At 28.6% G+C, this 27,304-nt stretch overlaps 1 protein-coding gene across 1 annotated transcript in view; it reads left to right on the top strand.

Annotated features, from left to right (window-relative positions):
• The window catches only part of LOC129960317 (CUGBP Elav-like family member 1), a 1,029,875-nt gene that overhangs the window by 298,505 nt on the left and 704,066 nt on the right, over positions 1 to 27,304 (top strand). The window contains exon 3 of the mRNA XM_056073674.1: positions 14,539 to 14,621. Coding sequence (XP_055929649.1) covers positions 14,539 to 14,621 — 83 coding nt within the window. The remainder of the gene's footprint in view (positions 1 to 14,538; positions 14,622 to 27,304) is intronic.

The following is a 27,304-nucleotide window of genomic DNA, read 5'->3' as shown; positions in this document are numbered from 1 at the left end:
TATATGCTGTATAAAATGAACATGAATATCTTTCACAAACCCACACACGGATAAAATACAAAAAAAAAAAAAAAAAAAAAAACGCAAGACACAAAATAAGTAGCGGTCTACTCATCCTGGCTGGATTTTCTGTTGTTTCATTTTATTTTTGATAAATTCCCGCTTCATTTTTCTATATTTTTACATATATCGATAAAATAAAACTGTGTAGATAACATTTAAGAAATGTATTGTTGAGGGAAAAATATAAATAACAAACTCCAGTTCGAAAGTAATATTAATCTTTCAACAACATAAATAAAACTGATATTCTAAAAAAAATTATTTCTTATAAAATAAGAAGTAGAAACAAAACATTCGATTGTTCAAGCTTCCAAAGAGATATTAATTTTTTGCTTGCAACCTATCTTTAAGTCATTTTCGATGTCAAATTATAATTTATATAGAATAATACATTAAATAGTAAATAATACATAAATACATTAAATATTTGTTTTTTGATGCCTTTAAACGATAATTGATCTTATTTGAAAGGGAAAAGAATGCAACATACGAGTCTGTGTGAAGGATTTTAGGTTCAAAACAGAATATTTTATGGTGGATGTGATATTTAAATTTTCATATGAAGTGCCGGCTCATGTGTCATCTTCGTTATTTGATTATGGCTCAAATAACAAGATCCCTCACATTTCTCTCGTGTTCATTGAAAAAAAAAATAAACATAACTTGTAACATAATTAACATATTAGACTTGTGGATCAATCAAACTGAAGTTTATTAATTTCTCTTACAATGAATTTCCCAAGCCCATTTCTGTTCAGTTATATTACCACTCAATTTTGGGGCGGACCTCGTACTTTTGAATGGCCGTTCAAAATTGTATGAAGTTTAACATTTGTCATCTGCCCGTTATTTAACTGCTGTGCTCAGTTAAATAGTCTGTTTAAAAGTTCAGTAGTTTAGCGTAGCAGTGGAGGTGAAAAAGTTCGCACTAAATAATAATAATATGTTTGGACCATTTCTTTTCATATTTTTATCGAATCTTCAATTCGGACAAATTAGAATGAGCATGGAATTTTTTATTATTTAATCTATGGCGCAACCGGGGAAATCCCTTTCTTTCAGTGTAGTCAGTGACGAATTCCCAACTAGAAAGACTAGGCAGTTGCCTGGGATCGGAAGCATATCAATTATAAAACTTTATTTTCCTATTTGTCAAATGAATATAACTGTAAAAAATACAAAATCTATGAATGATAAAATATTTGTATAATATTAATACTTTATAAAGTATAAATGTTCAAGTCCGATATGCGTTATCATGTTCACTTAGTTATAAGAATATTTATAAATCTGAACAGCGATTTCTATAATATTATGTACAAATGTAGAAGCCAAAAATCATAGCAGATAAGGAAAAATAGATGCATATTTAAATCACAGATGCATATATCACAAAGTTAATAAAATAAAAAATAACCGAAAGTGATTCATTAGATTGTTAAAAATGTGTTGAAATGCGAAACTAAATGGATCACCTTATTTAAAGTGGGGTCTCATAATATGCATTACTTAGGGACACAAAATACCTGAATCCGCCACTGAGTGTAATTATTTCGCTCGCTCTAGCGACTAGCAACACCGTCTGTACTATTTGCCTTGCGGTAATTCCGCATGGTTTATTTCATGCTCGGATTGTTCACAACGAATATTCAGGGAGAATTAAATTCTTTCATAAAAAGAATAAAGAGTCTAATAGCATCTGCAACATCAATAGCCCAATTCATATGGACTCAATTAACTTGTTACAATATATGATTTCCTTTAAGTGCGTGTTGTGATTTTTGATCGCTGTGTTATTAACCTTTATCGAAATATTGTATGTAAACTATGTACTAATGGGCTACGTGTTCGATTCTTAGTACACAGCCGTAGAACTTCGTTTTGTACATATGCATTAACTATTCTAGTAAGGATCCATTCATCATTTTTGTTTGTTTCTTTGGCATTCATCTGATAACCTATGTTGCATGAAATAAACGTTGCTCAAAAATATTTACAAACGGAAAGTACGGATAAAACTGTGCGTTCAGAAAGTAAATACTTTGCATGCGGTACAGATAGAGAAATTGACAGGACAGTGCTTTAAGTTATGCAAAGGATATGCGTGAAGATCTTGGAATTTCCATGGAATTTCAGATGCTTGAAACGTGAAGGTGCCTTACTGGCAACGGAAGTAAGGATGCCAACTTGTTTCATAAAATTGAATTGAGACAGATATTGTTTTCTTCGTTTGATAACATAATTGTAGAAACTCGTAAGAGGTTTAGATAGCTATGGAATCTAACAGATAAGTCTGCATATCTAGCATTGACTATATTACTAGATTCGGACAACATTGACTGTGATCTTGACTACGCGTCTACCAAAACTGACGAACAGACCTAGAGCTCGAATGAGTTGGATTACAAGCTTTCATAGCTGTCATAAACAGCGAAAATAAATTAATTAATGTGGATTAATTTGGATAATTACAATTTAATGTGAAATCCAAGCTATATGATACTCTTCTAAGTATTATAATAATGTCCCGAATATTCCTCACAAATGCCATAAGCATTATCATCAGTAAGAGAAACTTTTTAAAACTGAACTTAATAAAAAAAAAATATTTAAGATTAACAATGATCACTGACTGACCAATCTGGTAACCTTCACTATTGAGCAAGAAGTATGTGATGTTATAGTCATTGTTATAGCAATAAAAAAATTTACAGTCAAAAGATTAAACGAATAAAGTTTTAGTTAATGACAGTTGTTTTATTTTTAATTCTGTTAATCTTTCAATTAAAATATATATCATAACATTCTAGTTATAATTGGAAATCGATTTGCATTTTATTTTCTATTCGCTGTTATTCGTTATGAGTTCTTTACTTTATATGATCTTAACCTTACGTTTTTGTTACACATTATAAATGTTGTGTATATATCAATAAGCGGCGTGTATGTAAGAACTTTTAACAAATGTGTTTATTATAAAACATAGCTATCCGATTTTTCTTGCCGAAAAGTTCTTTAAAATTACTGAAACTTTTTGAGTCTAAATACCTAAATAATAGTGAGACGAATATGGCTTATTCCCCGAGCGATGGAAACTCACGCCATGCCACTGAATAGGTTATCGAACAATGATTGAAATAAAGGATTATCTTGCAAGCCAATAAAGTCCAAGAAAATAAGAAAATAAAAGCAAGGAAAAAAACATAATAAACAGCATGGAAAGTTCAATTCGTGCGCATAATTTTTTAAGACAGAATGCTTATTTCATTCAGCCCTAAAAATCAATATTTATTCATCGGAACTTATTCAACTCTCAGTAAATTCTCGCAAATCCTGAATTCTTTCCTCAGTTTCCGGTGCTGAAAGGATGAATGCTACTTCATCTTCTTTGTAAAATAAACTCTTATTTTCAGGAAAATGGACCGCTTTATATTTACTTAGCTTAGAACTTCCCCGTTTCTTATATACCCTTCCATTGTAAAATTTGCTATCGGGACACGTTTCCTTTGTTGGGTGGCAAATCTTTTGATCAAAACCTGAAACAGTTCGTAGTATTTGCGTCTAATACCGTCTTCTCTTTTATTTCAAGCTGTTAACAAATCCGTTTTTTATTTTCTCGGAACTTTTAATTTATTCTTAAAACTACTCCTTTTATTTGAGAAACTGATTGGTTTTCATCAGCTGTTATCTAGGGAAATAACCCCTGGACTTAAATGTCTTCTTTTCAAATGAAAATGACTGAAGATAATTTCACATTTGATGGGTAATGATGGATTAGAAATTGGGAGCTTGGGTTCAAAATTCTTAAGAAAACAAAAAATTGCTCAATTCTGTCAATAAAACTAATATATTTATAATACACAATACGATTAAATATAATTCACCGTTATTTGCTTAGCATTGCTTTAGTGTTAAAAATAAATAATTTAACTTATATGTCAGGAAATATAAATTTATGCAGAAACTATAAGTGGATTCTTTTGAAATTTAAGATTAAATATGTATTATCTCCTTTTCTTGAGGTAAATAAATAATATGTTACAACTTAAATATATTTAAATCCTTTGCGTAAAATTTAAATAATATGAAGTGTTTCCGTTTAATTACAGCTCTTATAGAAGAATGCGGATTTTTTTTTTGTACTAAAGAAAATGTGACAAATATAGAACTAAATATGTAAATATAAATATATCCAAATATAAAAAATATATCAAAACTCGCGCATTACAGATAAAAGCATAAATACGAAAACATCATGATTTTCAAATATAATTTTTAATTTTAATTAAATATGAAGTGAAATTCAATTTATATACTAGATGATATTTCTGATTTTCAATGTAAATTATTACTTATCACTGATTGCGTTATTCAATAATTTTGAAATTTAATCGATTTGCCATAATATAGTTTGGTATAACAACCGTAGCTCTAAAAACTTATTTCTAATATATAAAAATATTTTTTTTACGCTATCAAGAAAATATTCGACCCATTATAAACTAATTTCTCTCCATAAAGTACCTCAGTTTTTTTAATCTTTTCTTCATAAAATTTTTCTTTCTTAAAAAAAAAAAAAAAAAAAAAAAAAACATTTTTAAGTTGATTCTATTATTATTTTTCTCCATTACAGCTTCTGCGAGTTTTTTTTTTAAATTTTGCTTCAGAACAAAACGAAACTTGAATCCAGCCTATTTTGCTCGTTTAATAATTCAAAGGAGATTATTTTTTCCATCCATTAGACCATTATAATCAGCAAACGGCATTACTAATCTGCTTGATCCTTTTTCTTTCCTATTAGAGAAACGTTTTATGACTTATTGTTCGTAAGTAAGAAGACAAATGCTCTTCGGGAATCATAAGTATAGTATTAGCTGTATAATCTCTGGTAAGCACTATCACTCAAACTTAGTAGAAAGGGATTAGGGATTCTAGAAGATTATCATTTTCAGTAGATTCCTCTGCAGTTTGAACTACCAATGCTTCTAAAACAATGCATTTTTCCGTCTTATAGCACATTGGATTTTGGAAGTATTAAAATAATTTTAGTTTACTGTATTTATTACTACACATAAGCAAATATTTTCAGAAGTGGAATTTTTGCATTTGATATCGTTATGTAGCAGAAATTGTATATTCAATCAGTTAAATTTTTGTTTAATAATGCATTCATTTGATGATCAATGAACTTGGAAATGATAGATCAGCATACAATTTTTTTAAAATTCCGATTTTAGAAAAAAAAAAAAAAACACTAACTATTTATACCTCAAAACTGGATATCTAGATAATAAAATTCAATCTTCAAAGAAATTTACCATTTTCTAAATCAGAGCTTTTTAAACATTAAATCATGACAAAAATTGAAATGACAAAGAAAAATAATGTGTACTAAAATTTCTTTCAGAATCTTGAACATTTGTTGTAAAAATAGTGACGAAAATTATCTTCACTGAGAAGATGTCAATTAGTTTTTGCAAAATTCGTTTTTCATTTCCTCTAATTAATTCTTCATTTCTTTCGTTACTTATTTTTCAACGACTGTTAACGTAGATGTGGTCGCAAAAGTTTCGTTTCTTTCCTACCGAGAAATTTTATCGATTAGAGAAATTATAAGAAGAATCTGCTTTACCTTCGGCTTTAAGTCAAAATATTTGTATTATATGATGAAATAGCTCATTTTAAAATATTTGTTCCATAATGACCTTTAACTTTATTTTTGATTGGTTGAAACATTTGATGACTCTAATGGCTAAAGATATAAATCTACATTTTTCTCAAGTGTAGAAAAGCTTTAGATTTGCTATTGTTTTAAAGCATTAATTTTTATAGATATTTATCACAATCATGATAAATATCTATGCAAAATAAAATTTTTGCCAGTAATTGATATTTTTATATAATAGTATGAGGAAAAGCTTTAAGAAAATTTTTAAAAAATCATCAAAGTTTAACTATAAATATTGTCATTTGATAACTTCAGGAAATTTGTGTTATATGCTTAAATATTCTGGATAAAAACATTGACAGCTTAACTACTTATCTGTAAGTACAGTTGCATTAAAAAGCAAAATTAAACTAATGATTATATTTTATTTGCCCATTAAAAAGTAATAATTTGCATTTAATTGGAATTAAATTGAACTTTCTTCTTTAATTATGGAATGAAATGATTTAATAAAGTTAGTATATCGAAACAGAAATTTAACAGAAAGCTATATTCTCTAATTTTTTACTCTATATGAACCACCGTACCAATAAAATTATTTTTAAGCCAGTAATAAACTCAAAACGCTTGGAGCTTAAGTAGAAACGCATATTTAGTGCAGAAAATGGGGAAGTATATTGAAATTCAGTGCATCCTTTAAATGGATCGTAATAAATGACATAAAAACGGTCAAATAATTAAATAGGTGAATTCAAATACTAGCAAAATTTAAACAAATGTGTAGAGATAAACTGTTAAAAAACTCCTTGCAAAATACATAAAATATTTAACAGATATATAAACAGATAGAATTCTCCCTGCTTGATTGAAATTTCATTAATCATTTCTAAAAAAACTCTCTTTTAACTAAATACCAAATTTTTTTTAGAATATAAAGAGATTTAGATATTTATCAGTTCAGTTACGGTAAATAAATAGGTATGAAATCAAATTAAATTTCTTATACTATATTTTAAGGATTGATAAGTAAATCACTGAAATATGTTAAAATTAAAATGATTTACTTTTATATTGAGCACTGAGTTCCATTTAAGCATCGCACTGAAATATTTATATAATAAACATAAATAATTATCAGTTTTAAGGCCTGTTTTGATCCAAAAACGAGTATTTTATATTTAATGTAAGTTCCTTGAAAAATTAAAAAAACCTAGAAGAAATTTCAATTGAGCATGCAAGATAAATCGGGAACTCTCCAAAATATTCTTGTGACTTTTGGTTAATGCTTCTAGTGAATTTCATTTTTACTGTAGATAACTTGTAGCTACATTTTTTTTTCTTTTTAATTCGCATTTCATGAATTGGATTCATAAGTAGTAAGAAAAATATCTCACATTTTACCGTTTCATATATAAGCACATTTGTTGATGTGTTACTATTGTGTTATTAAAACTATGATTTGTTGCTATATTAAATTTCTGCTGTTTTTATTTATTTTATGAATTGAATTTACATGCTATGTAAAAAAAGACCTATAGAGCTATATTTCAGAACACATTATTTTATACCTGTCCCATTTTATGTCGTTTTTTCGCTTTTCAGTAGAAATTAATATTTAATAAATGAATGAATGCATTCCGTCTGCCATAATGGCTAGCTACTTTCAAAGTGACTTAGGAATAAAATAACAAACCACTATTAGAATGTCTCTGCATTTCAAAGTTAAGGCAGCATATTGTCTAAGAAAAAAGTGGACTCTTGAAATTTTAACACGATAGTTCACTCTTATATGCAGACGTTTTATAAATAACGAAGTGGATTCTGTTGTAGGACAGCTACTATGGCGACGTCGTAATTTTCTTTCTACAAAAGCACTCCTTTTTAAACTATAACTGAAAAGATCGTGTATATTGCTGAAAAGTATTTTGAAGAGTTATCTATCAACGTTTTTCGATTTATATTCATTATATTGGATTGCAGACAGACATCAGTGGCGCTGCCTTTCTTTCTTTTAAAATTCCCATGATTGATTTTCTAGAAAGACAGATGAAATAAAAGAAAATGACAAAATCTTTCCTTTCTTTATATTTTGTTGGTAGTATTGTTGACTATGCTCCCCTATCCCTTTCTACCTCCTTTAGTTTGATTAAGGTCACAATAAAGAAAGCATCTGCTGTCGATTGTTATTTGAAGCCTGAAGAAAAGGACGGCCGAGGAATTGCACATTTAATAGCGTTGGGGGAAGCGAGAGAAAGTGAAAAAAGAAAGAAAGAATGAGAAAATAATAATAAATAAAATACCTCCCCGTATAATTGCAGTTTTGATCGATCTTCGTAACAGGAGACAATCAATTCGGACACGCAGACCATTGGTCAGTTTTCCGTTACTCTATTCCCCCTTATTGAAATAACTAACCAAAACAATAGATTCTTTTATATCGTTTGCTATTGACGTTCGCTATGCTAAGCTCGAAATGTTGCTTATTGTAGAGATCTTGCTTTGCTTTGGAGTTCGTTTTATTTTAACGATTCCTGCGTCATATAAAATGTAGAGTATCTTGACTTCTTCTATTGATTTCTGCTTTTCATATTGTTAAGAAGCGTATTTAGAAATTATATCTCATATTAGTTAGAGGCCTTTACATGATTTATGTTAAACATTGTTCAACAGTATTAACTTAAGAATTTCCACTTTATACTAATAAAAATGTAAGAAAAAAAATTCCAAGTGTGTTTTATGCATTGAACTGAAATAAACTTCGAAGTTAAAAAATTTAATTATTTTGTAATGTATAATAATTTATAAGTTATTATATGTCAAATGTTAATGTTTTAATTTATATTATATGGCAAAAAAAATTATTACTCTTTAAAGCATTGAGTCATATTTTTAGTTATCTTTCGTCTAACTAAATTATTTAAAAAAAAAGATTTCTTTGAACATTTTTAATGGAAATGGTGCACTCTCAATTTCAGTTCAGAAAATCTTTCAGAATTTATTGATGTTTCCGCTTCGTTTTTAGTATTTGTATATTGTTTACTTTTATATTGACTTAATATATAGTTTTGAATGTCATATTAAATTGCAGTTTGAAATGGAACTTCGTTATAATAAAAAGCTACAACAATTAAAGGGGTGATGCCTCTAACGATGACCTAAATATCTGAGAATATTACACCACACAAAACTAAAGACGTTTCCTCGTATATTAGTTTTAAATCGTGTAACTTCTCTACAATATTGAATCTTTAGTACTAACAAGACTCGAATTCGAGACATTCCGTTTATAAAACTGATAGTATCTTTCAGACAGCCAGTATTTTTCTAGTATCTTTAAAACATTGCTTAAATTTATAATTGTATGTAATAGGTACTCTTGCGAAATGCAATTTCATTTTTTAACTTTAATGGGTTTTTTAAAAATATATTCTTATTCAAAATATATCCAATGAATCATGAAATTATATTAGTTGTAAAATAATATTTGTCAATTCAGCACAAAATATATAAACTGAAGTGGCCTATCTCTTAATAGTATCATTGTAAATAAATATATTGAGTTCTGACAATAAATCAGGTTGAGGTCATTGTTTTTCAACTCCATATTTTCTCCCATTTCACTCCATGTTTTTCAACTCCAGAGCACCAGTTTATATTTAAAAAAAAAACATCATTTATGTAATGATTCAGAAAATAAAGAATTCACGCATACTTTACATAACTAATTCACACCAACAATGAATAAAAGGAGAAAACGAAACCCAAAAATGGAAAGGAATAAATTATGAAATATGACCAAAATCTTTGCACTCTTCGCATAATCAAAGATACGTTGAGAAAAGCAAGAGAATGAATGAATATTTTTTTATCCCCAAGAGACACGCGCCTATAAATGCATTCTTTTTCGGGAAATCCGAAACCCATCGTGTGTTTTCAAATATTATATTTGTGTCACTACGATGTATTCGCTCAACAAGATTTTGCAATGTGCGGCGTTCGGAATCTTAATGTCGAATGTCATCAAAAATAGATGAAACCTCCGTTGAAAACTCAAGATTTAGAGTACAGATATTCTCTCTCCTACGAAAGGATATTTTTTCCCTCGTATTCTAATATTGAGGCTGTATTCGGATTTAGGGTTTGTCTATTTTAGATATGCATGCGGGGATGCCAGTGGAATACTTTCCTTTGAGCCAAGAACTTGCACCCATATGTATGGTGCATTAACAAAATATCTGTTTTTCTCTTATTCTTTTCTTTTCCAGTTTTATTTTGTTTTATATTTCAAATGAATACTTCAACATGTATTTTGAATTGAGATATATTTTACTTATTCTTCTTGAATGTATCTAACATTTCTAAGAAAGGCATGAACCTATGTATTTATAGAAGTAGTTGGATTCCCAAATATTTTTAGAAGTATGTGGGATCTTTCAGAAACATTCACAAAGTGTTATATAGAATCACAAAAATTTAATTGATCAATAATTTGAAAGGAGAGAAAGATAACATATTTTGAAATGTCTTATTTTCAATGTATACTTCCACATGTATTTTGAATTTAGATATATTTTACTTATTTTTCGTGAAGGTATGTATCTAAAATTTCTAAGAAAGGCATGAACCTATGTATTTATAGAAGCAGTTGGATTCCCAAATATTTTTAGAAGAAAGTGCGGTCTTTCAGAAACATTCACAAAGTGTTATATAGAATCACAAAAATTTAATTGATCAATAATTTGAAAGGAGAGAACGATAACTTATTTTGAAATCTGTTATTTCCGATGAATACTTCAACATGTATTTTGAATTGAGATATATTTTACTTATTCTTCGTGAAAGTATGTATCTAACATTTCTAAGAAAGGCATGAACCTATGTATTTATAGAAGTAGTTGGATTCCCAAATATTTTTAGAAGTATGTGGGATCTTTCAGAAACATTCACAAAGTGTTATATAGAATCACAAAAATTTAATTGATCAATAATTTGAAAGGAGAGAAAGATAACATATTTTGAAATGTCTTATTTTCAATGTATACTTCCACATGTATTTTGAATTTAGAAATATTTTACTTATTTTTCGTGAAGGTATGTATCTAAAATTTCTAAGAAAGGCATGAACCTATGTATTTATAGAAGTAGTTGGATTCCCAAATATTTTTAGAAGTATGTGGGGTCTTTCAGAAACATTCACAAAGTGTTATATAGAATCACAAAAATTTAATTGAGCAATAATTTGAAAGGAGAGAAAGATAACATATTTTGAAATGTTTTATTTCCAATGTATACTTACACATGTATTTTGAATTTAGATATATTTTACTTATTCTTTGCGAGTGTATCTAACATTTCTAAGAAGCGCATGAACTTATATATTTATAGAAGTAGTTGGTTTCTCATATATTTATAGAAATGTGGGGTTATGCGATTCTTTTAGAAACATTCCCAAAGTATTACATAGAATCACCTAAAGGCAATTGATCAATAATTTGAAAGGAGAGAAAGATAACATATTTTGAAATGTGCTATTTCAAATGAATACTTCAACATGTATTTTAAATTGAGATATATTTTACTTTTTTTTGTTAATATATCCAAAAAGCGCATGAACCTATATATTTATAGAAGTAGTTGATTTCCCATATGTTTATAGAAATACATGGGGTCACACGCTACTTTTATAAACATTCACAAAGAATCATAAAAATTTCATTGATCAGTAATTTGAAAGTAAAGAAATATAATATATTTCGAAATGTATTGAAACATCTAGTGACAGACTAATAATTAGAAAGAGTAAAACTATTTTAAATTAAATAATTAAAAAGTTGCTTCTCCATCAGGTGTTGCCTTTCAATTCAGTACTGGATAAAATCAGTAACATTTATTAAATGATATTTTTAATAAAACTCAAGGTAAGAAATGCAGTTTAGTATAAAAAGCGTAAAATTAATCATAAAGATATTTTTAAAATGTATAAGAAAACCTGGGATCAAAATTAAACTTTGATCAGTTTTTTGATTTAGTATTTTTCTTATCAAGTTCGGTAGGTTTGCTTATGGTCTTATATAAATACTACTTTAAAGCACTTATTTTATTTTCTGCAGCTGGATATATTTATGGTCATTAAATTTTAGCAGCGAAGTTATGACTTGATTTCGATGGGACGTTTTAGAGTATTTCCTGATTGACGTATATGGTCATATAATTCCGACATCTCAAATATATTGCATAATATTCACGTCATTGAACAATATTGTAGAATACCAGAAAACATGAAATACGAATTTATTATTTGTTTCTATTTCTTATATTCCTAAATCACCACTTTCGAATGCATATTGACTAACAAATGCTATAATACTACATAATAAAGTAATATAATACTACATATTACACGACATCATACAGTATTTTGTGCGTACAGATTAATTTCCTGTTTTGAAATTGATGACACATTAATAAATCCATTTAGAGATACCGTTAAAATATGTTATCGAATATTCTTAGCTTTAAATAAATTTTACATATTTTTGTATTTTTTACAATTTACATTAACTTTACTTGATAATTTTAAATTCAAGTATAATTTAACAAAGCATTTCACCGGAAAACAAATTAGCTGTAACTTTGTATTCAAATTGTTGGAGGCACTTAGCTAAAACGGAGAAACAGTTTCATCTAACGTCACATTTAGGCAATATTTCGACTACTTAAAACACAAAGAATGTTTATTTACTTATGTTATGAGGATACTTTAATACATCATTCTTACGTTATTGTAATAAAATCTTAAGTGTGAAGAAATTAAAACATTGGAGTAGGAATTACTCATATTCCTTCGAGGCAACCAAATGAGGCGTTTAAGAAAATTACTCTTAACCACTTAGTCCCATTCTTTTAATCATACCACGTTTGTTAATGACCAATTCCCCTTTTTAACACGCTACAGCTACTTCCTTCCTTCACCTTAATGAAGGAACTATTCGCAGGAGACATGGCGGTGGTTATTCTTAGTGAATAGCAACTTTGGTATTAGATTCATGAGTTACCCCCTCATACATTTATTAGATATGCTGCGCGTGTAAGAGAGGACATCAAGTTTCTAATCTAAAGGCCTTCTCAACGTCCGATTTGGTGTTCTTGTCTGCGGGACATTGTGCAAGGAACAAAAATTGCCTTCTTTCAGATCGCTTTTGTGGGAAGCCATAAGCAACAGCTGGGGCTAATGCAGAGGTTATGTAAGTTCAGGAGAATCCTAGAATATCAGTCTAGCCTCCCCCCCCCTTTCCGATCAATAGCACAGGTGCAGGAGAAAGCTCTTTGATTGGGCATTCGTGATAAGCTTTTAAATGTATGGTCGCTTGAAGGCACGAAAAATGTATTATTTCAAGCACGTATTTCGTATTAACTCCGTGGGGTTTTATTGGAATTGAAGTGTGCTGATAATCTTTAAAAGTTCTCAATATTTTTCTTTCACAGTTGCGTTAACGCGCGAGTAGTTTATGCTATGGAAATGCAGTTTAGGACTGGGGAGCTTTTCTTTTTTATCTCCTTTATTCTATGAAAACATTTAAAATGTCAGCGGAATTTATTTTTACACCTAAACCGTTATCGGTTTCTAGAAGAATATTCCAATATTGCTATCAATTAGGTTGCGAAAACATGAAACAACTGTACTAGTGTTATTTTTTCGTATATATATTACCATTTGAGGTATTTCAGTTCTCGTGTTTATCTAGTGAATTAGTAGATATTTCTTGCTTCTAATATAATTAAATATATATTTTAATTGCTGCTTCTAGATTTGTTGCATATTTTGGAATCGTTGGTCTTTTATTTAATAAAATTAATATTTTTTTTTTTTCATAAATACAGTTATTTGTATAGTTGAAATTTAAGAAAAAACGAAAATACATCTTAGTGAGATCATATTTATCTTTCTGGTTCTTTTATGTTTATTTATATAAGCTGTTACAATTTTATTAGTATATCGATTCTCATATTAAAAATTAAAAAAGAACATTTAAGAATTTGAAATTCTTCCTGTTAGAAAATTTAACTCATGTAGATATTTTGAGATATTCTTAAACTGAATTCTTCCTAATTTTAACCTTTTATATGCATTTCATAAATTTTTAACTGGCTTCCTACCTAATTATTGACTAATATTGTCAAACCCTTTCTACCTAATAGCTTTAAGAAAATGAAGTAAAGACTTTTTTAGTGGTATTAAATTCATTTAAATTTAATAATTTACTTATAATAAAGTAAGCTTTTACATGGGTACTTAGAAAGCATTATTATTAGGAGTATTTTATAATTTTTTAAAGACAGGGGCTCCCAAAAATTAAAATTTTAGTTAATTCTGTTTAAGATAAGATCATAAAAGAATACCTATTTTTTTTTTAATATTTGTCTGATTTTTTTTGTTTGATTTCCCCTCCCCCTTCTCTGAAAGAAGGAAACCTTAAATATTAACGATTCATGTAAAGTGAAGCTCTGATATAAATGTTATCAAATCAATGATTAATATATACATTTTCTATAACTATTTTAAATGTAATAGTAACTATTTAGAAATACTGAACAGAAAAAAAAAAGACTAAATTATGGCGGAAGCCTTCTTGAGGAAAGTGTTCCTTTTGTCAAATTCTTGTTTCCTCTTAGAAGACGTTCAAAAAATTTCCAACATTTATTTGCCGCTACACATTTCAAATGCTATATGTCAGAAATAATTTTTTCTAAGATGATGATTCTTTCATGATTAAAATAATGTACTAAAAATAATATTTTAATTTCAGGATGCTGCTTCGTGACATTCTATGAAAGAAAAGCGGCAATGGAAGCTCAAAATAGTTTGCATAATATCAAAATACTGCCAGGGGTAAGATTTTTTTTTTTTTTTTTTTTTTGCAGTATAAACTGACAATATTTTTGCAACAGGATCGCACTAAGCCTAACCGGTGCCATCGGACAAATGTCTACTCAACGCCTTTAAGCAATGCCTTATTTTCATCAGTTAATGCTTTTCTTTGACATAAATCGAACTGGTTCTTGTTTAGAATATTTATTGAACTTAGAAATAGTCTGCAAAAGTCTAAAAACTTCAAGATAAGGGATTTTACCTTTCACTAAAAGGCGATACCATAATCCCCTCCAGAAAATTATTTTAAGGTTCAATTCTTCCTTGTAAATATGTTCAATTCGTCTTCGTTTTCGTCTGAAAATTGCTTTTTTTATTATTATTATTCATTTGTTTCTTTTGTTTCTTCACTTTTAAAACATGTATCAACATGTTATATGATGCATATTTGAAATATTAGTAATATAATGCATATAATGAAATATAATAAATATTTCTATCATTGAAACCTTTATTACATTTTATTACCTTCAGAAGGCAGTTGCTTTCATTTAAACTTTTAGAAGTCTGAGAATTAATAAAATTTCGAGTTTGAAGAATATTGCTAACAAAAATAATTTTTTTGTACTAACTATTAATTATTTTGTACTAGAAAAATACTATTCATATAAAATTAAATTTTAAAAATTCTTTTTTCCTTAAGATGTGACCTGATTTTTTTTTTTTTTTTTTTTTTTTTTTGGATTTTGTCAATTTTTTTTCATCTATTTAATAGACGGCATGAAAAACCACATCAAATAAAAAAATTTAATGAGGTTGCCAGATTTATTCGGCTTGATTACCTGAATATTACCTGAATGAATATTATATTTTAAAAGACAAATATTATGCAAATTTTTGTGATTGCAATAGACAAAAGTAGATTCAAAATTTAGAATAAACAGTTTGTCGACCAAGTCAACGTTCGAGTAAGACAAAAATATTCCTATTCAAACAAGCGGCTAGACGGATTGCTTTTTTTTCTCATGAATATTAGATTTCACCATCAACGTAGATATAATGAAAAGTAAAATAGGATTTTTTATATGAATTATTTTGTTTTTCCATTTGAAGTTTTTTTTTAAAATTTGGGCGCCTTTTTGATTCGGCGCCATCGTGCGCTGCACGACCTTACACGCGTTGATGGGCGTACCTGGTGTACAATTATGTGAAATCTTTTGAAATTATTTTGTTATTGTGAGATATGTACTGCTATTTCATTGTAGGAATTATCACCTGTTTTATAGCATTATAATATTGCATGACGTTTTAGAAGTCTAAATACTATTTCTTTAAAATACAATTCGTAAATGGATAAATATCAAAAATTGTTTTAAAACTTGTTGAAAAAGGTAGTAATGTACTTATCACTTGCACATATAACTAAATCCAATATAAAACGCAATGATATTGAATTCAATGGTACTTTCACATATCATCTTATATTAGAACTTAAGACATGTAAACATTCAGATTCATAATGTTCAAAATTAATCCCGAATTGAACATTAATTTCATATTTTTTACATCAATTATTTCCTGAAAAGAACATTAAAAATTTGATTGCGGTACATCTGTTTTGAAGAGCATGATAAAACCCTTTTTCCAAATTTATAAGCAGATAATTCAAAAAAAAAAATTAATCTCGTATATGTATTTAAGGGATCATGAGTTAAAAGGAAATAGAATTTTCCATGCTTTTAATTACAAAAATTCAGAATTTATCGGAAAATTTCTTCGGTGTAGGCTTTGTTTTTATATTTTTTTCATATATAATACTCTTAACGGTAATTTGGAAAAATTCGAATTAGAGGGAAATAATTACATTTTATTCACCACGGTTTGCATCTATTTTTTATATAAAGAATCTCAAAAATTACTTACACGCACTTTCAGAACGTTATTGATTTAATCGATTTTCGCATTATAAGGATTATTTAAATCATAATGGTACCTATATCATGACTGATATATAAATAGCTAATGATACAATGCAAATGAAAACTCCATGCAATTGAATATAAAAACATTTTTCCTTTCATGTATGCGGGGAAAAGTGCCATTATTTTGAATTTCTGCTTATGAATTTCCACGAGAATTATTCCCAAAATTTGAAGCAATTTTTCATCTAGTCGGAATATAGCCTCAAGGAAATTTTTATATCTTGATAATTTCTATTTTATAAGCATTTTCTCGCCGAATTTGTTTTTACGTAGCTTTTTAGCTTTTCTTTCCTATATATATGCACACTTGAATAAAGTTTTGTTAATGTGTGTTTTCATCAGACCGAAAAACTCTGCAGTTAGTGATTAATCAATATTTTTATCAGTTTCAACAACACTGCTTGATTCTGCTGCCAAAAAAAATTAATAAATTGACACAAGAAATAATTTTAGGTAACATGGAGCAGCATAAGAATTCATTTCCGTTAAATTGTTTATACAATACTCATAAGATATCTTCAATTTCAGTAATTTTTTCCAATGAATGGAAAACCGAATATATGAGCATTCATTTTCTTTTGTACCAAATCTAGCTCCTTCATTTTTCCAACTATGCTAAAAGAATCGGAACTCAACATAAATTGTTTCAAACGTTTTTTAGTGTCATTGCCACATACCTTTTAGCGAATTCCTATAAGAAGGATTTCTTAGGTCCTTCTGTAATTGAAAATCAAAGCTAGAAGTTCTTCGCAATATGATTATTCCCTAAAATATGCCAAGAATCATAAATTACGAAGGAGGCTCTGTACATTTACATAGAATAAAAGGGAAAAAGTATTATTTATGAAACCCTACCTTTTAGTCTTTTTCCCTTCCCCTCTTCCATCCTCGCTTTACACACCGCATCGCTTTCGCATTTAGGGGGAACCCCGCTTCTGCGGAATTCTTTTGATATCGTTTAGATTCCGTGACTACAGAAATTAAAGAATGCGCTACAGTGAAAGTGCATTACCGCTGCGGATTCTCTCTCGTATTAAAATAGAGGGGAGAAATTAGAGGGAAAAAATCAAAGCGAAAACATAGCAACACTGTTAGGAAGTAAAAAAATTTCAAATTAAATCCGAAATGGAGACGATCACGCAAAATGTTTTTCTCACTTATCCAAAAGATTCATTTGGCGTTTACCGAAGTATTTAGCATCGCTTCGCATTTGTTGCAGAGGATATAAATTATATCTTATATCCTTTGTTTTTTAAAAAAAAATCATTCTTATTTATATGCTTGTTGTAAATTTCTACATTTAAATGGATTTAGATATTCTTTAGTTTTAGATTCATGTTATCTGTTTTCCTAATATATCATCTAAAGATAACTGATTACGCTATTCGTACTGCTATTATTTTTGAAAGTGGAAATTCATGTTGTTATCAATAAGAATATGTTTAATGATTTCTAAAAACACATAGAGTTGGTTTTTATTTTTATTTATTTTGAATTGCCTGTTGATTCAGTCATATCGAAGTTTTGAGTGTTTCAAATAAATGTTTAAGAATTTTTTTTTTTCCAAAACAAAAGTCATTTTGAAGCGTATATTTTTTCCGTGTCTTTTTAAGTTGGTATTCTTCTGGTTAGATGGAGTTATAAAACTGTTTGGAAAAATTATTATAAATATTAAAATTAAATAATTTATTGTATATTATTGAAATATTGATGAGTAGTTTTGGTTTAACAATTTTACTTCATATTAAAATTAATTAATTTATTGTATATTATTAAAATATTTATTAGTATTTTTTTGTTCGAATAATTTTATTTCTTACTAAAATAAGATTAATTTTGCTTTAAATTTTTTTATTTCTGTTTGTATTAATTATTTATTTTGATTAAAATCTTCTTTGATTATTTTTCATTAATACCGTATTGTTAATGTAAAAATAATTAATTTTTATTTGTTTTACATGTTATGAGTTTTCATAAAGTTTTGTGCACAATTATGCTGAAAACTATTGCTTCATCTGTTGAAAAAAAAAGAGGAAGAAGAAGGGAAGAAAAACTATGTTTTTAATAATTTTTTTTTTTTAAATCTTACAGTCATGTTTTCCTGTTTTATTCCTAAAATGTATTTGCAGGAAAAATATACGACATAAATTCTAAAATCGTTTTGTCTTTTTGAAAATTATTACTAACTGAAACTGATAGAAATATTTCATTTAAAAAAATTCAACACCCGAAGCTACAAAAAAATTTAAAATTAAAAAACAATTACAATAATTGTCAAGAAATTACAATTTTGCCAAAGCAAATGGATCTTTCATAATACATTCCGCATTCACAATAACTAGAAATTTTAAGTAATATCAGTCACCATAATGGAACGACGTAGTTATGAAATTCAATATCTTCGTAAACTCATTCTCTAGAGATAAAAAAGACCATTTATCACGGTGTAAATGTATGTTTCTAAAAACGTCACTGCCACTTTTATTCTCTTTTCAGAAAAATGCAACTGTAAAAATGTTTTTTTAAAAATTATATTGTTTTTAAAATCATTCTTCATTTAATTATTAAGTTCAATTTTCGATAAAAAGTTTTTACACCTTAACAATGGCGACAATTTTAATTGAGGAATGGCTGACAAAGTATTGATAAATTTCAGTTATATCTACAATTAATATGATGTGAAATATATATTCTTTTAAAAAAATTCTTTTATCAATATCATTTATAAAAATGCATATAAAAATAATAAATAAATTCTTGTCAGCTCAAACACCACTTCTTTAGTTGCTTTCTAACTTTTCTTCAGAATATTTTATTCTTTAAGTTACACGAAAAATTTCCAAAATGAAATGAGGTTGAGGTTGAATCCCTCTTTAAAAAGTTTCATCTCAGCAAAAAGGCATTTTGAAAGAACAAATTTGACTTTTTTTCCAAGCTCAACTTTATGATTTAGACGATATTTGAATGCTTCTCTTTTCTTAAAACATTTTTTATGCCTCACCCTTCCCGTATGTTTTTATTTTTTATTCTGAAATTGCCAGTAGTTTTATAATGAAGCAAGTTTCTTGCAAGTTGCAAGGATATAACTTGCAACTTGCAAGAAGAGCAAAGTAAATGGCTGGCTTTCTATGTGGTATAAATACTACTCCACTGGGTAGAAAGCAATAATTCTGGACTCTAAGAAACTCAAATTCACCCAACTCTCTGGTGAAATAAATCTCCCCTTTCTTCCTTCGAAGGCAATTTTAAGCTTTTGTCGCCTTTTCCGGATTGTAATATTAGAGTTAAAAGTGTACCATTTCATTGATAGTAAATAAGTGAGCAACGTTTCCAATGAGAAAGGACATTTTCTTTATTTGAAGAGAACTAGAAGTAGCCTTACAAGAGCCAAGAGTAGAAACTTTAGATACCAAGCGAAGTACTGTTTTAGCCATACATTATTTATTTGTTCTAATGGATCGTATTCATTGAAACTTCGAGCGAAATTGGTTCGCTGCAAATTTGTCGCAGAAATTTCAAGTAGCGAGCTTACAGAAACTGATGGGATAGGAGAAGCTGCAACACTTTAAACTTTTGATTCATCCTTTTTTTTTTTTTTGAATATTCGGATATCTATCCTCATACCTTAATACATCCTAATACCGTTTCATACATTTTAAAAATAGGCAAATTTATTTATAGAAATTCTTTATGGGAATCATTTAACTAAATTCATCGCCCTATTATAAAATATCTCATGAACTGTGATGTAAAAAGGCACTATTGTAATATTTTCAATTGTAAATTTATATTTTAGAAAAAAATAAAACATTCTTCAGATTCAAAGAGGAAAAAAGTGATCTTAAGAAAAAGGTGTATGTATTCATTAGGGCCGTAGAAAAGGGTGTATGTATTCATTAGGGCCGTTGAAGTCAGGAACTAATCTAATATATAAAAATGAATTTTTGTTTGACCGTATTTTATGCGCTGCCGTGCCGTTCATCCGATTGCGATAAAACATCGCCAACTTATTATTTGCACTTGCGCAAAGGTCACAGGTATGGTACAATTATTGCATCTAAAATAAAAAAAAAAATAGAATAAATAATATTTATACTTCTCTTTTGTATATCATTCAATTTCAATGAATGTATTCATTGTAGACAAAAGAATAAATATCATTCTTCCTATCATTCCTAACTAAACAAGTTAGCTATTTTAAATTTTAAATGATATTTCCAAAATTATTTCTTCTGCGACAGCAACGCACCAGGCACTTGCTAGTAAAATATGAATAGTAAAAAGGCTTAACAAGAATGTGTTAATTTATGAAAGTCTATAATTCTACAAACATGTCATCGTATTCTAAATTTTTAATCGTTATTGTTGCATAGTTCAAATTTATTCTCAAAAAAGTAGGTTATTATAATTCTAACTAATTAATGAGAATTTTGAAAAACAATTGGTTTTATTATGCAAAAACATTATGACAATATACATTGCTCTTAAGATACTAACTTTTAATAGCGTGTAGGAAGCAATGAAATTTAAACCGAATTGTTTATTCATTCATGATATGAAACTCCTGAATAAATGAAAATATTTTGACATTTAAATAATTATATTACCTAGTAATCTATCTATTTGAATTGTCACATTCGCTTAAGTTATTTCTGTTAAAACTCAATATATGTATATAGAGATTTGATTTTCAATATAAATAATCTGTGCTAGAGTGAAAGTTTAAAATAATCTGATTTTAGAAGCTGCAAAGAATTTTCGAAATGAAATATATCTTTTATTAAATTTCGGATCCCATCTCAGTACAATTCCAGTATATAAAACTTAATATTGTAGAAATATTAATAATACATGCTTAATACAGCTTTCTACTTCCTAATAAAAAATAAATTACATTTAATAAATAAATTTTATTTAAATAAAAAATAGACAAAATCTGAATGATGTCTCTTGGAATGGGAATTTTAAGAACAAAATAGGAAATATTCTCCTTTTTTTCGAAGAAATTGCATAAAGAAATCGGTTTCTCTTTTCACCTCCTGTGAGAAAATTTAAAGTGAATAAGCAATAAATGAAATCACCATATATGTATAGAGTGGTAAAACTTACCTTTGTGTAAACTTTCCCTTGAAATAAATTAGCTCAGAAATACTAATATTAATAAGTTAAAATACAAAATAAGAAATACTAATATTAATAAGTTAAAATATAAAATAAGAAATACTAATATTAATAAGTTAAAATACAAAATAAGAAATACTAATATTAATAAGTTAAAATACAAAATAAGAAATACTAATATTAATAAGTTAAAATACAAAATAAGAAATACTAATATTAATAAGTTAAAATACAAAATAAGAAATACAAATGTTTCATGTAAAATTATCCCATCAAGCAATACAATCGCTGATATGTTCGTTAGAATGGAAAAATTAAATGAGGTCATCTTCACTTGTATTATTCAATTTTCATCTTAAAAAAATTAATTTCTGTTCGTTAAAATTTTAACTACATTCCTTTTTATTTAAATAATTTTAGTTTCATTTTCCGAGCACCTGAAGTCATGATAAAAATTTGGTGGGGTGTTTTGGTTGTTCTAATACAAATGGCAAATTTCTTTGCTTATATTAAACTCGGTTGAAATAACTTACATGGCAAAACTCCGACATTTATTACTATTTCAAAAGAATATTTTAAGATGATCATATGTCTGTTTTATATATTTATTTAAACTGCATTCTTCTTCACCACCACCCCAGAAAAAATGGCATTCTTCCCATCCTGTCCAACATACCTCAGGAAGCATTCAATTGTTTGAAAGATAGATGCTCTTTTCCCTTCCTTTATTCCTTGTAGTTCATTCGTCAAAATTTGCGTATGGTGTAGGCCGACTGCATGATAGCGGTTGAGTTTCGTTTTCAACATCATATTTATCCTGACAAATGATTAATGTTGTCTCTCTCCTCAGAGTGGTTTTTCAAAAGGAACGACGCCGAGCTATAAAAGACTTCGAAAAGAAAGCTTGAATGCTGTAATGCACGTTGAAAAATGTTGAATGAAATTCCTTTCTAGTGTTGGGGATCTAAAATTAATGTAAGTGGTTATATTTCTTTTGCAGTATGGCATCCTTTCAAAATTATGTAAGTTTCTCGATTATTTTAGATTAATTTAAATAAACGTGACTATTCTTCAACCAGAGTAATGAATGTCTAACATTTAGCAATGATCAGCATTTCTGATGACTTTTAATAATCAGCAATGATGAAAAAGAAATTTCTAATAGGTAAATTTGAAATTAATGTAAGTGGTTATATTTCTTTAGCAATATGGCATCTTTTCAAAATTATGTAAGTTTTACGATTATTTTAGATTTATTTTAATTATACTATTGTTGAACTTGAGTAAGCAATGTCTAACATTTAGCAATGATCACCATTTCTGATGATTTCTAATAATTAGTAATGGTGAAAGAAAATTACTAATAAGTAAATTCATAATAGATATTTCTTTGATATTTTCTACATCAAATTACATCATTGGTTTACAAAAATAATATAATTATTAAAATTATTAGATCATTGACTAATCGAAGTCCAATGGCATTAGGATTACACCTGACTAAATTGTGCCAAAAGTAGTTCGTTAAGATAAAACAGTTTTTTTCTAAGAATTCATATTGTATGATGGAAACATGGACACTTTAAGAAATCAACCTTATTACAAGTATGAATAATTTGGTTAGAAGTCCTATTAATATATCTTTCAAGTAAGGGTAAGCAATATATTTGTAATTAATCCAAATCATGTTCATTCAGGAATCCTGCAATTGTATCTGATGAAAGATTTTTCTTATTTAGCCATATATTTTTTCTTTCTGATGCACGAAGTATATAAAGTAATCGTTAAACAATTCGAATTCGAGATTATGTCCAATATCCATGCTTCAAACCTACCTGAGACCAAAATACATATTTTTGCATTGTTTCTGTCTGTCTGTCCGTCTAATAACTCAAAGCTGCCTTGAGCTAGACAGCTGAAATGTGTATTTGGTATTACAATAAAATTTGTAGATTTCTATTGACAAATCTATTCAAAGGACTTAACGTACAAAGATAAATCGATAAAATTTGGTACATAAGATTCAGTATCTATAGTACTTATAGTACTTATTAAATTCTAAACCAAATCTATCAAATAGTTACCCGTCTGTCTGTCTGTACTTTCACTTGCTTAATCATAAATGCGACGACTTAAATCATCGAAATTCGGTATATTATGTGAATGCAACTGCAATCTTGTGCTAAAATTTTTTTTCAAACAGCTAGCAAAAAAATGTCCAAAATACATATTCCCCTGATAGATTCAGTAAAAATTCTACATTCACGCTAAAGATCATATTTCGTAAATACCGTTCATCTGTGCCATACAAGGTAATAGAGCGCTTATCCAAGGCCCTCACTTACCAAGGTCCAAGGTATCCCACGCCAACATGCCAACTCTCGTATCTCCTTAGTTTCTAATTATTTTTTCATTTAATTATTGGCGAGAACGATATCTGAAATATCTATATTTCTATTTTCTTTTATTTTAGATCAATAAAAGCTCTTCCACAGGCTTCTGAATTCGTAAAGTTTAAATTGCATAATTTTGTACATTGCATATGTTTGTGGAATCAGATCATAGTTAAGTTTTCTGCTTCCTAAATTAAATTTGGTTTAGTTGTATTATTGTCCCGTTTTAAAGCAACACTATGGATTTTTTGGGACGGACCTCGTAATTTTGAACCGCGGTCAGATGACGAGGACAACACCTGAGCTGGTACCCGCCTCTCCAAACTTCTTCACCAGACCAGTGGGAGGACGTTTGGCCTCGATGAATTTAACATCCAGCCGACTCGCTTACATGACGGTTTTTCGGTGGAATTGAGCCTCGAACTTGAGACCCTCCGGTTCGGAAGTCAAGACCTTGCCAAGAGGCCACCACGGCCCTCTTCCTGAATTTAGCCCAGTCAAGGACAATAATTTAGATGTAATTTTACAAAATATTCAATCGATAAATTTTTCTTTACAAGTATATAAGCATATTTCTCTCTTTCACTTCAGCAGAAGTGTGCAAAAGGCCACACAGAAATAATTACTGTAGGAATGATTAAAATCATTTTTAAACACCCACACAGCTTTCCATTCTATTTCAAACCACATGACTGCAAGATACCTGCCGAAACAGCCCTTTAATTTTATCTTCTCTCATTTTATAAACATTCTTCCTGCTATACCTGCGATTTCTTCTCCCGAAAGCCAAAACCCAGCCATCTGAGTGAATTCAGCCGTTTTGCTTTCCCATCCGTATTCGCTTCAACGAACTTGAAAGTCAGTTTAAACCGGGGCTCAACATTTGAAACTCTAATTAGCCAGTAATTAGAAGAGCTTGATTGTTCTCTTTTGTCTGAAGAGGGGGGGAAGGAAGAAGCTCCCCGTTCGACTTAAGAGATGAGAACGTGGAATAGGTTCTCGGACATGACTAGCATAATGACGCAAAATGGGAAATCGTTGTGACTTTCTGGAATGAGTTCTGCAGTTTTGTGCTACTAAATGAATGAATTCAAATCGTACAAATGAGGGATTTTGAGAATGAATCTACGTGTCTTTGTGAATGAACACCAGATCTAAAAATGAAAATATGAGATTTTTTAGTTTATTTTCTCTAGGATTCAGGAAGTAACCAAATTAGTTGCAACCGAAGGACCCAACTAAGTAATTTATTCAAATACTTTGAGGATTTAGCGTATGTTAATACATAATTTGCATTTTAGCCTGCAATGTTAAGATCTTTTCAAAATCGCAAGAAGGATTATTTGAAGATCTGTTATCTTTTCTCTAAGTTATGAAAGAGTAAATAATGAGTTGTATCCACATGTCCGATGATAAACTGAAGAACATCATAAATTTTGTGTAAATGTTATATCTCTGAAGTTATGAAATTCTCACACTTTTATATTTCTTGCATTTAACGAGGATCTAAATACTCTTTAGTGGAACAAGCTTCTATTAAATCATCATATATGACATATATATTACAAGTGCATGAAGTGTGCATTTCTCATTAAGTACTTACATTTCAGTTGAAGTAAGCTTGTTTTACTTCCTCAAGTTCTTATCTCAGCGCTCTCTAGTTCCCTTAAATAGTATTTGTGACTCCGTCTCTATGCAATTTTTGTTTATTTTCACGCATCTGATTTTCTCCATCATTTTATCAAGGTTATTTTGAATCCCCCTGCTTTAAATTTCTCTGTTTACCTTAATAATCCTCGCACGTTTGTCCATCTCCGCTGGATGGGAATTTTCACGATTTTAGATGCCGGAGCATGTTATGGTGTTAAAGTACTAATACTAAGGTAAGGTACTAATACTAAGTACTAATACTAAGGTGTTAATACTAAGGCAAATTACATAAATGTAGCTTCTATTTATCAGACATAGTTATTAAGATGGGGAATATTTGTATTGATTTCTACCGCTTATAAATCATAGGTATACAGCTGAAATTGTCCAGATAAGATTAAGGCAGGTAATAATAAAGCTAATTTGTTAAATGTAGCTCCTATTTATTAGACATGGATATTAAGATGGGGAATTTTTGTATTGATTTCTACCTCTTATAAATAATTGTTAAACAGCTGAAATTGTCCAGGTAAGATTAAGGCAGATAATATTAAGGCAATTTAAATAAATGTAGCTCCTATTTATCATACGTGGATATTAAGATGCAGAATTTTTGTATTGATTTTTGCCGCTTATAAATCATAGGTATACAGCTGAAATTGTCCAGATAAGATTAAGGCAGGTAATAATAAAGCTAATTTGGTAAATGTAGCTCCTATTTATTAGACATGGATATTAAGATGGGGAATTTTTGTATTGATTTCTACCTCTTATAAATAATTGTTAAACAGCTGAAATTGTCCAGGTAAGATTAAGGCAGATAATATTAAGGCAATTTAAATAAATGTAGCTCCTATTTATCATACGTGGATATTAAGATGCAGAATTTTTGTATTGATTTTTGCCGCTTATAAATCATAGGTATACAGCTGAAATTGTCCAGATAAGATTAAGGCAGGTAATAATAAAGCTAATTTGTTAAATGTAGCTCCTATTTATTAGACATGGATATTAAGATGGGGAATTTTTGTATTGATTTCTACCTCTTATAAATAATTGTTAAACAGCTGAAATTGTCCAGGTAAGATTAAGGCAGATAATATTAAGGCAATTTAAATAAATGTAGCTCCTATTTATCATACGTGGATATTAAGATGCAGAATTTTTGTATTGATTTTTGCCGCTTATAAATTATTGGTATACAGCTGAAATTGTCCAGATAAGATTAAGGCAGGTAATAATAAAGCTAATTTGTTAAATGTTGCTCCTATTTATTAGACATGGATATTAAGATGGGGAATTTTTGTATTGATTTCTACCTCTTATAAATAATTGTTAAACAGCTGAAATTGTCCAGGTAAGATTAAGGCAGATAATATTAAGGCAATTTAAATAAATGTAGCTCCTATTTATCATACGTGGATATTAAGATGCTGAATTTTTGTATTGATTTTTGCCGCTTATAAATTATTGGTATACAGCTGAAATTGTCCAGGTAAGAAGAAAAAGATAAGGATATGAGTGTATTGTTGTTGTTTTAACCCTTTAAAAGGCCATT

The sequence above is a fragment of the Argiope bruennichi genome, chromosome X2 (assembly GCF_947563725.1).
Source record: "Argiope bruennichi chromosome X2, qqArgBrue1.1, whole genome shotgun sequence".
NCBI lineage: Eukaryota > Metazoa > Arthropoda > Arachnida > Araneae > Araneidae > Argiope > Argiope bruennichi.
This window is presented reverse-complemented; position numbering and strand designations above follow the sequence as displayed.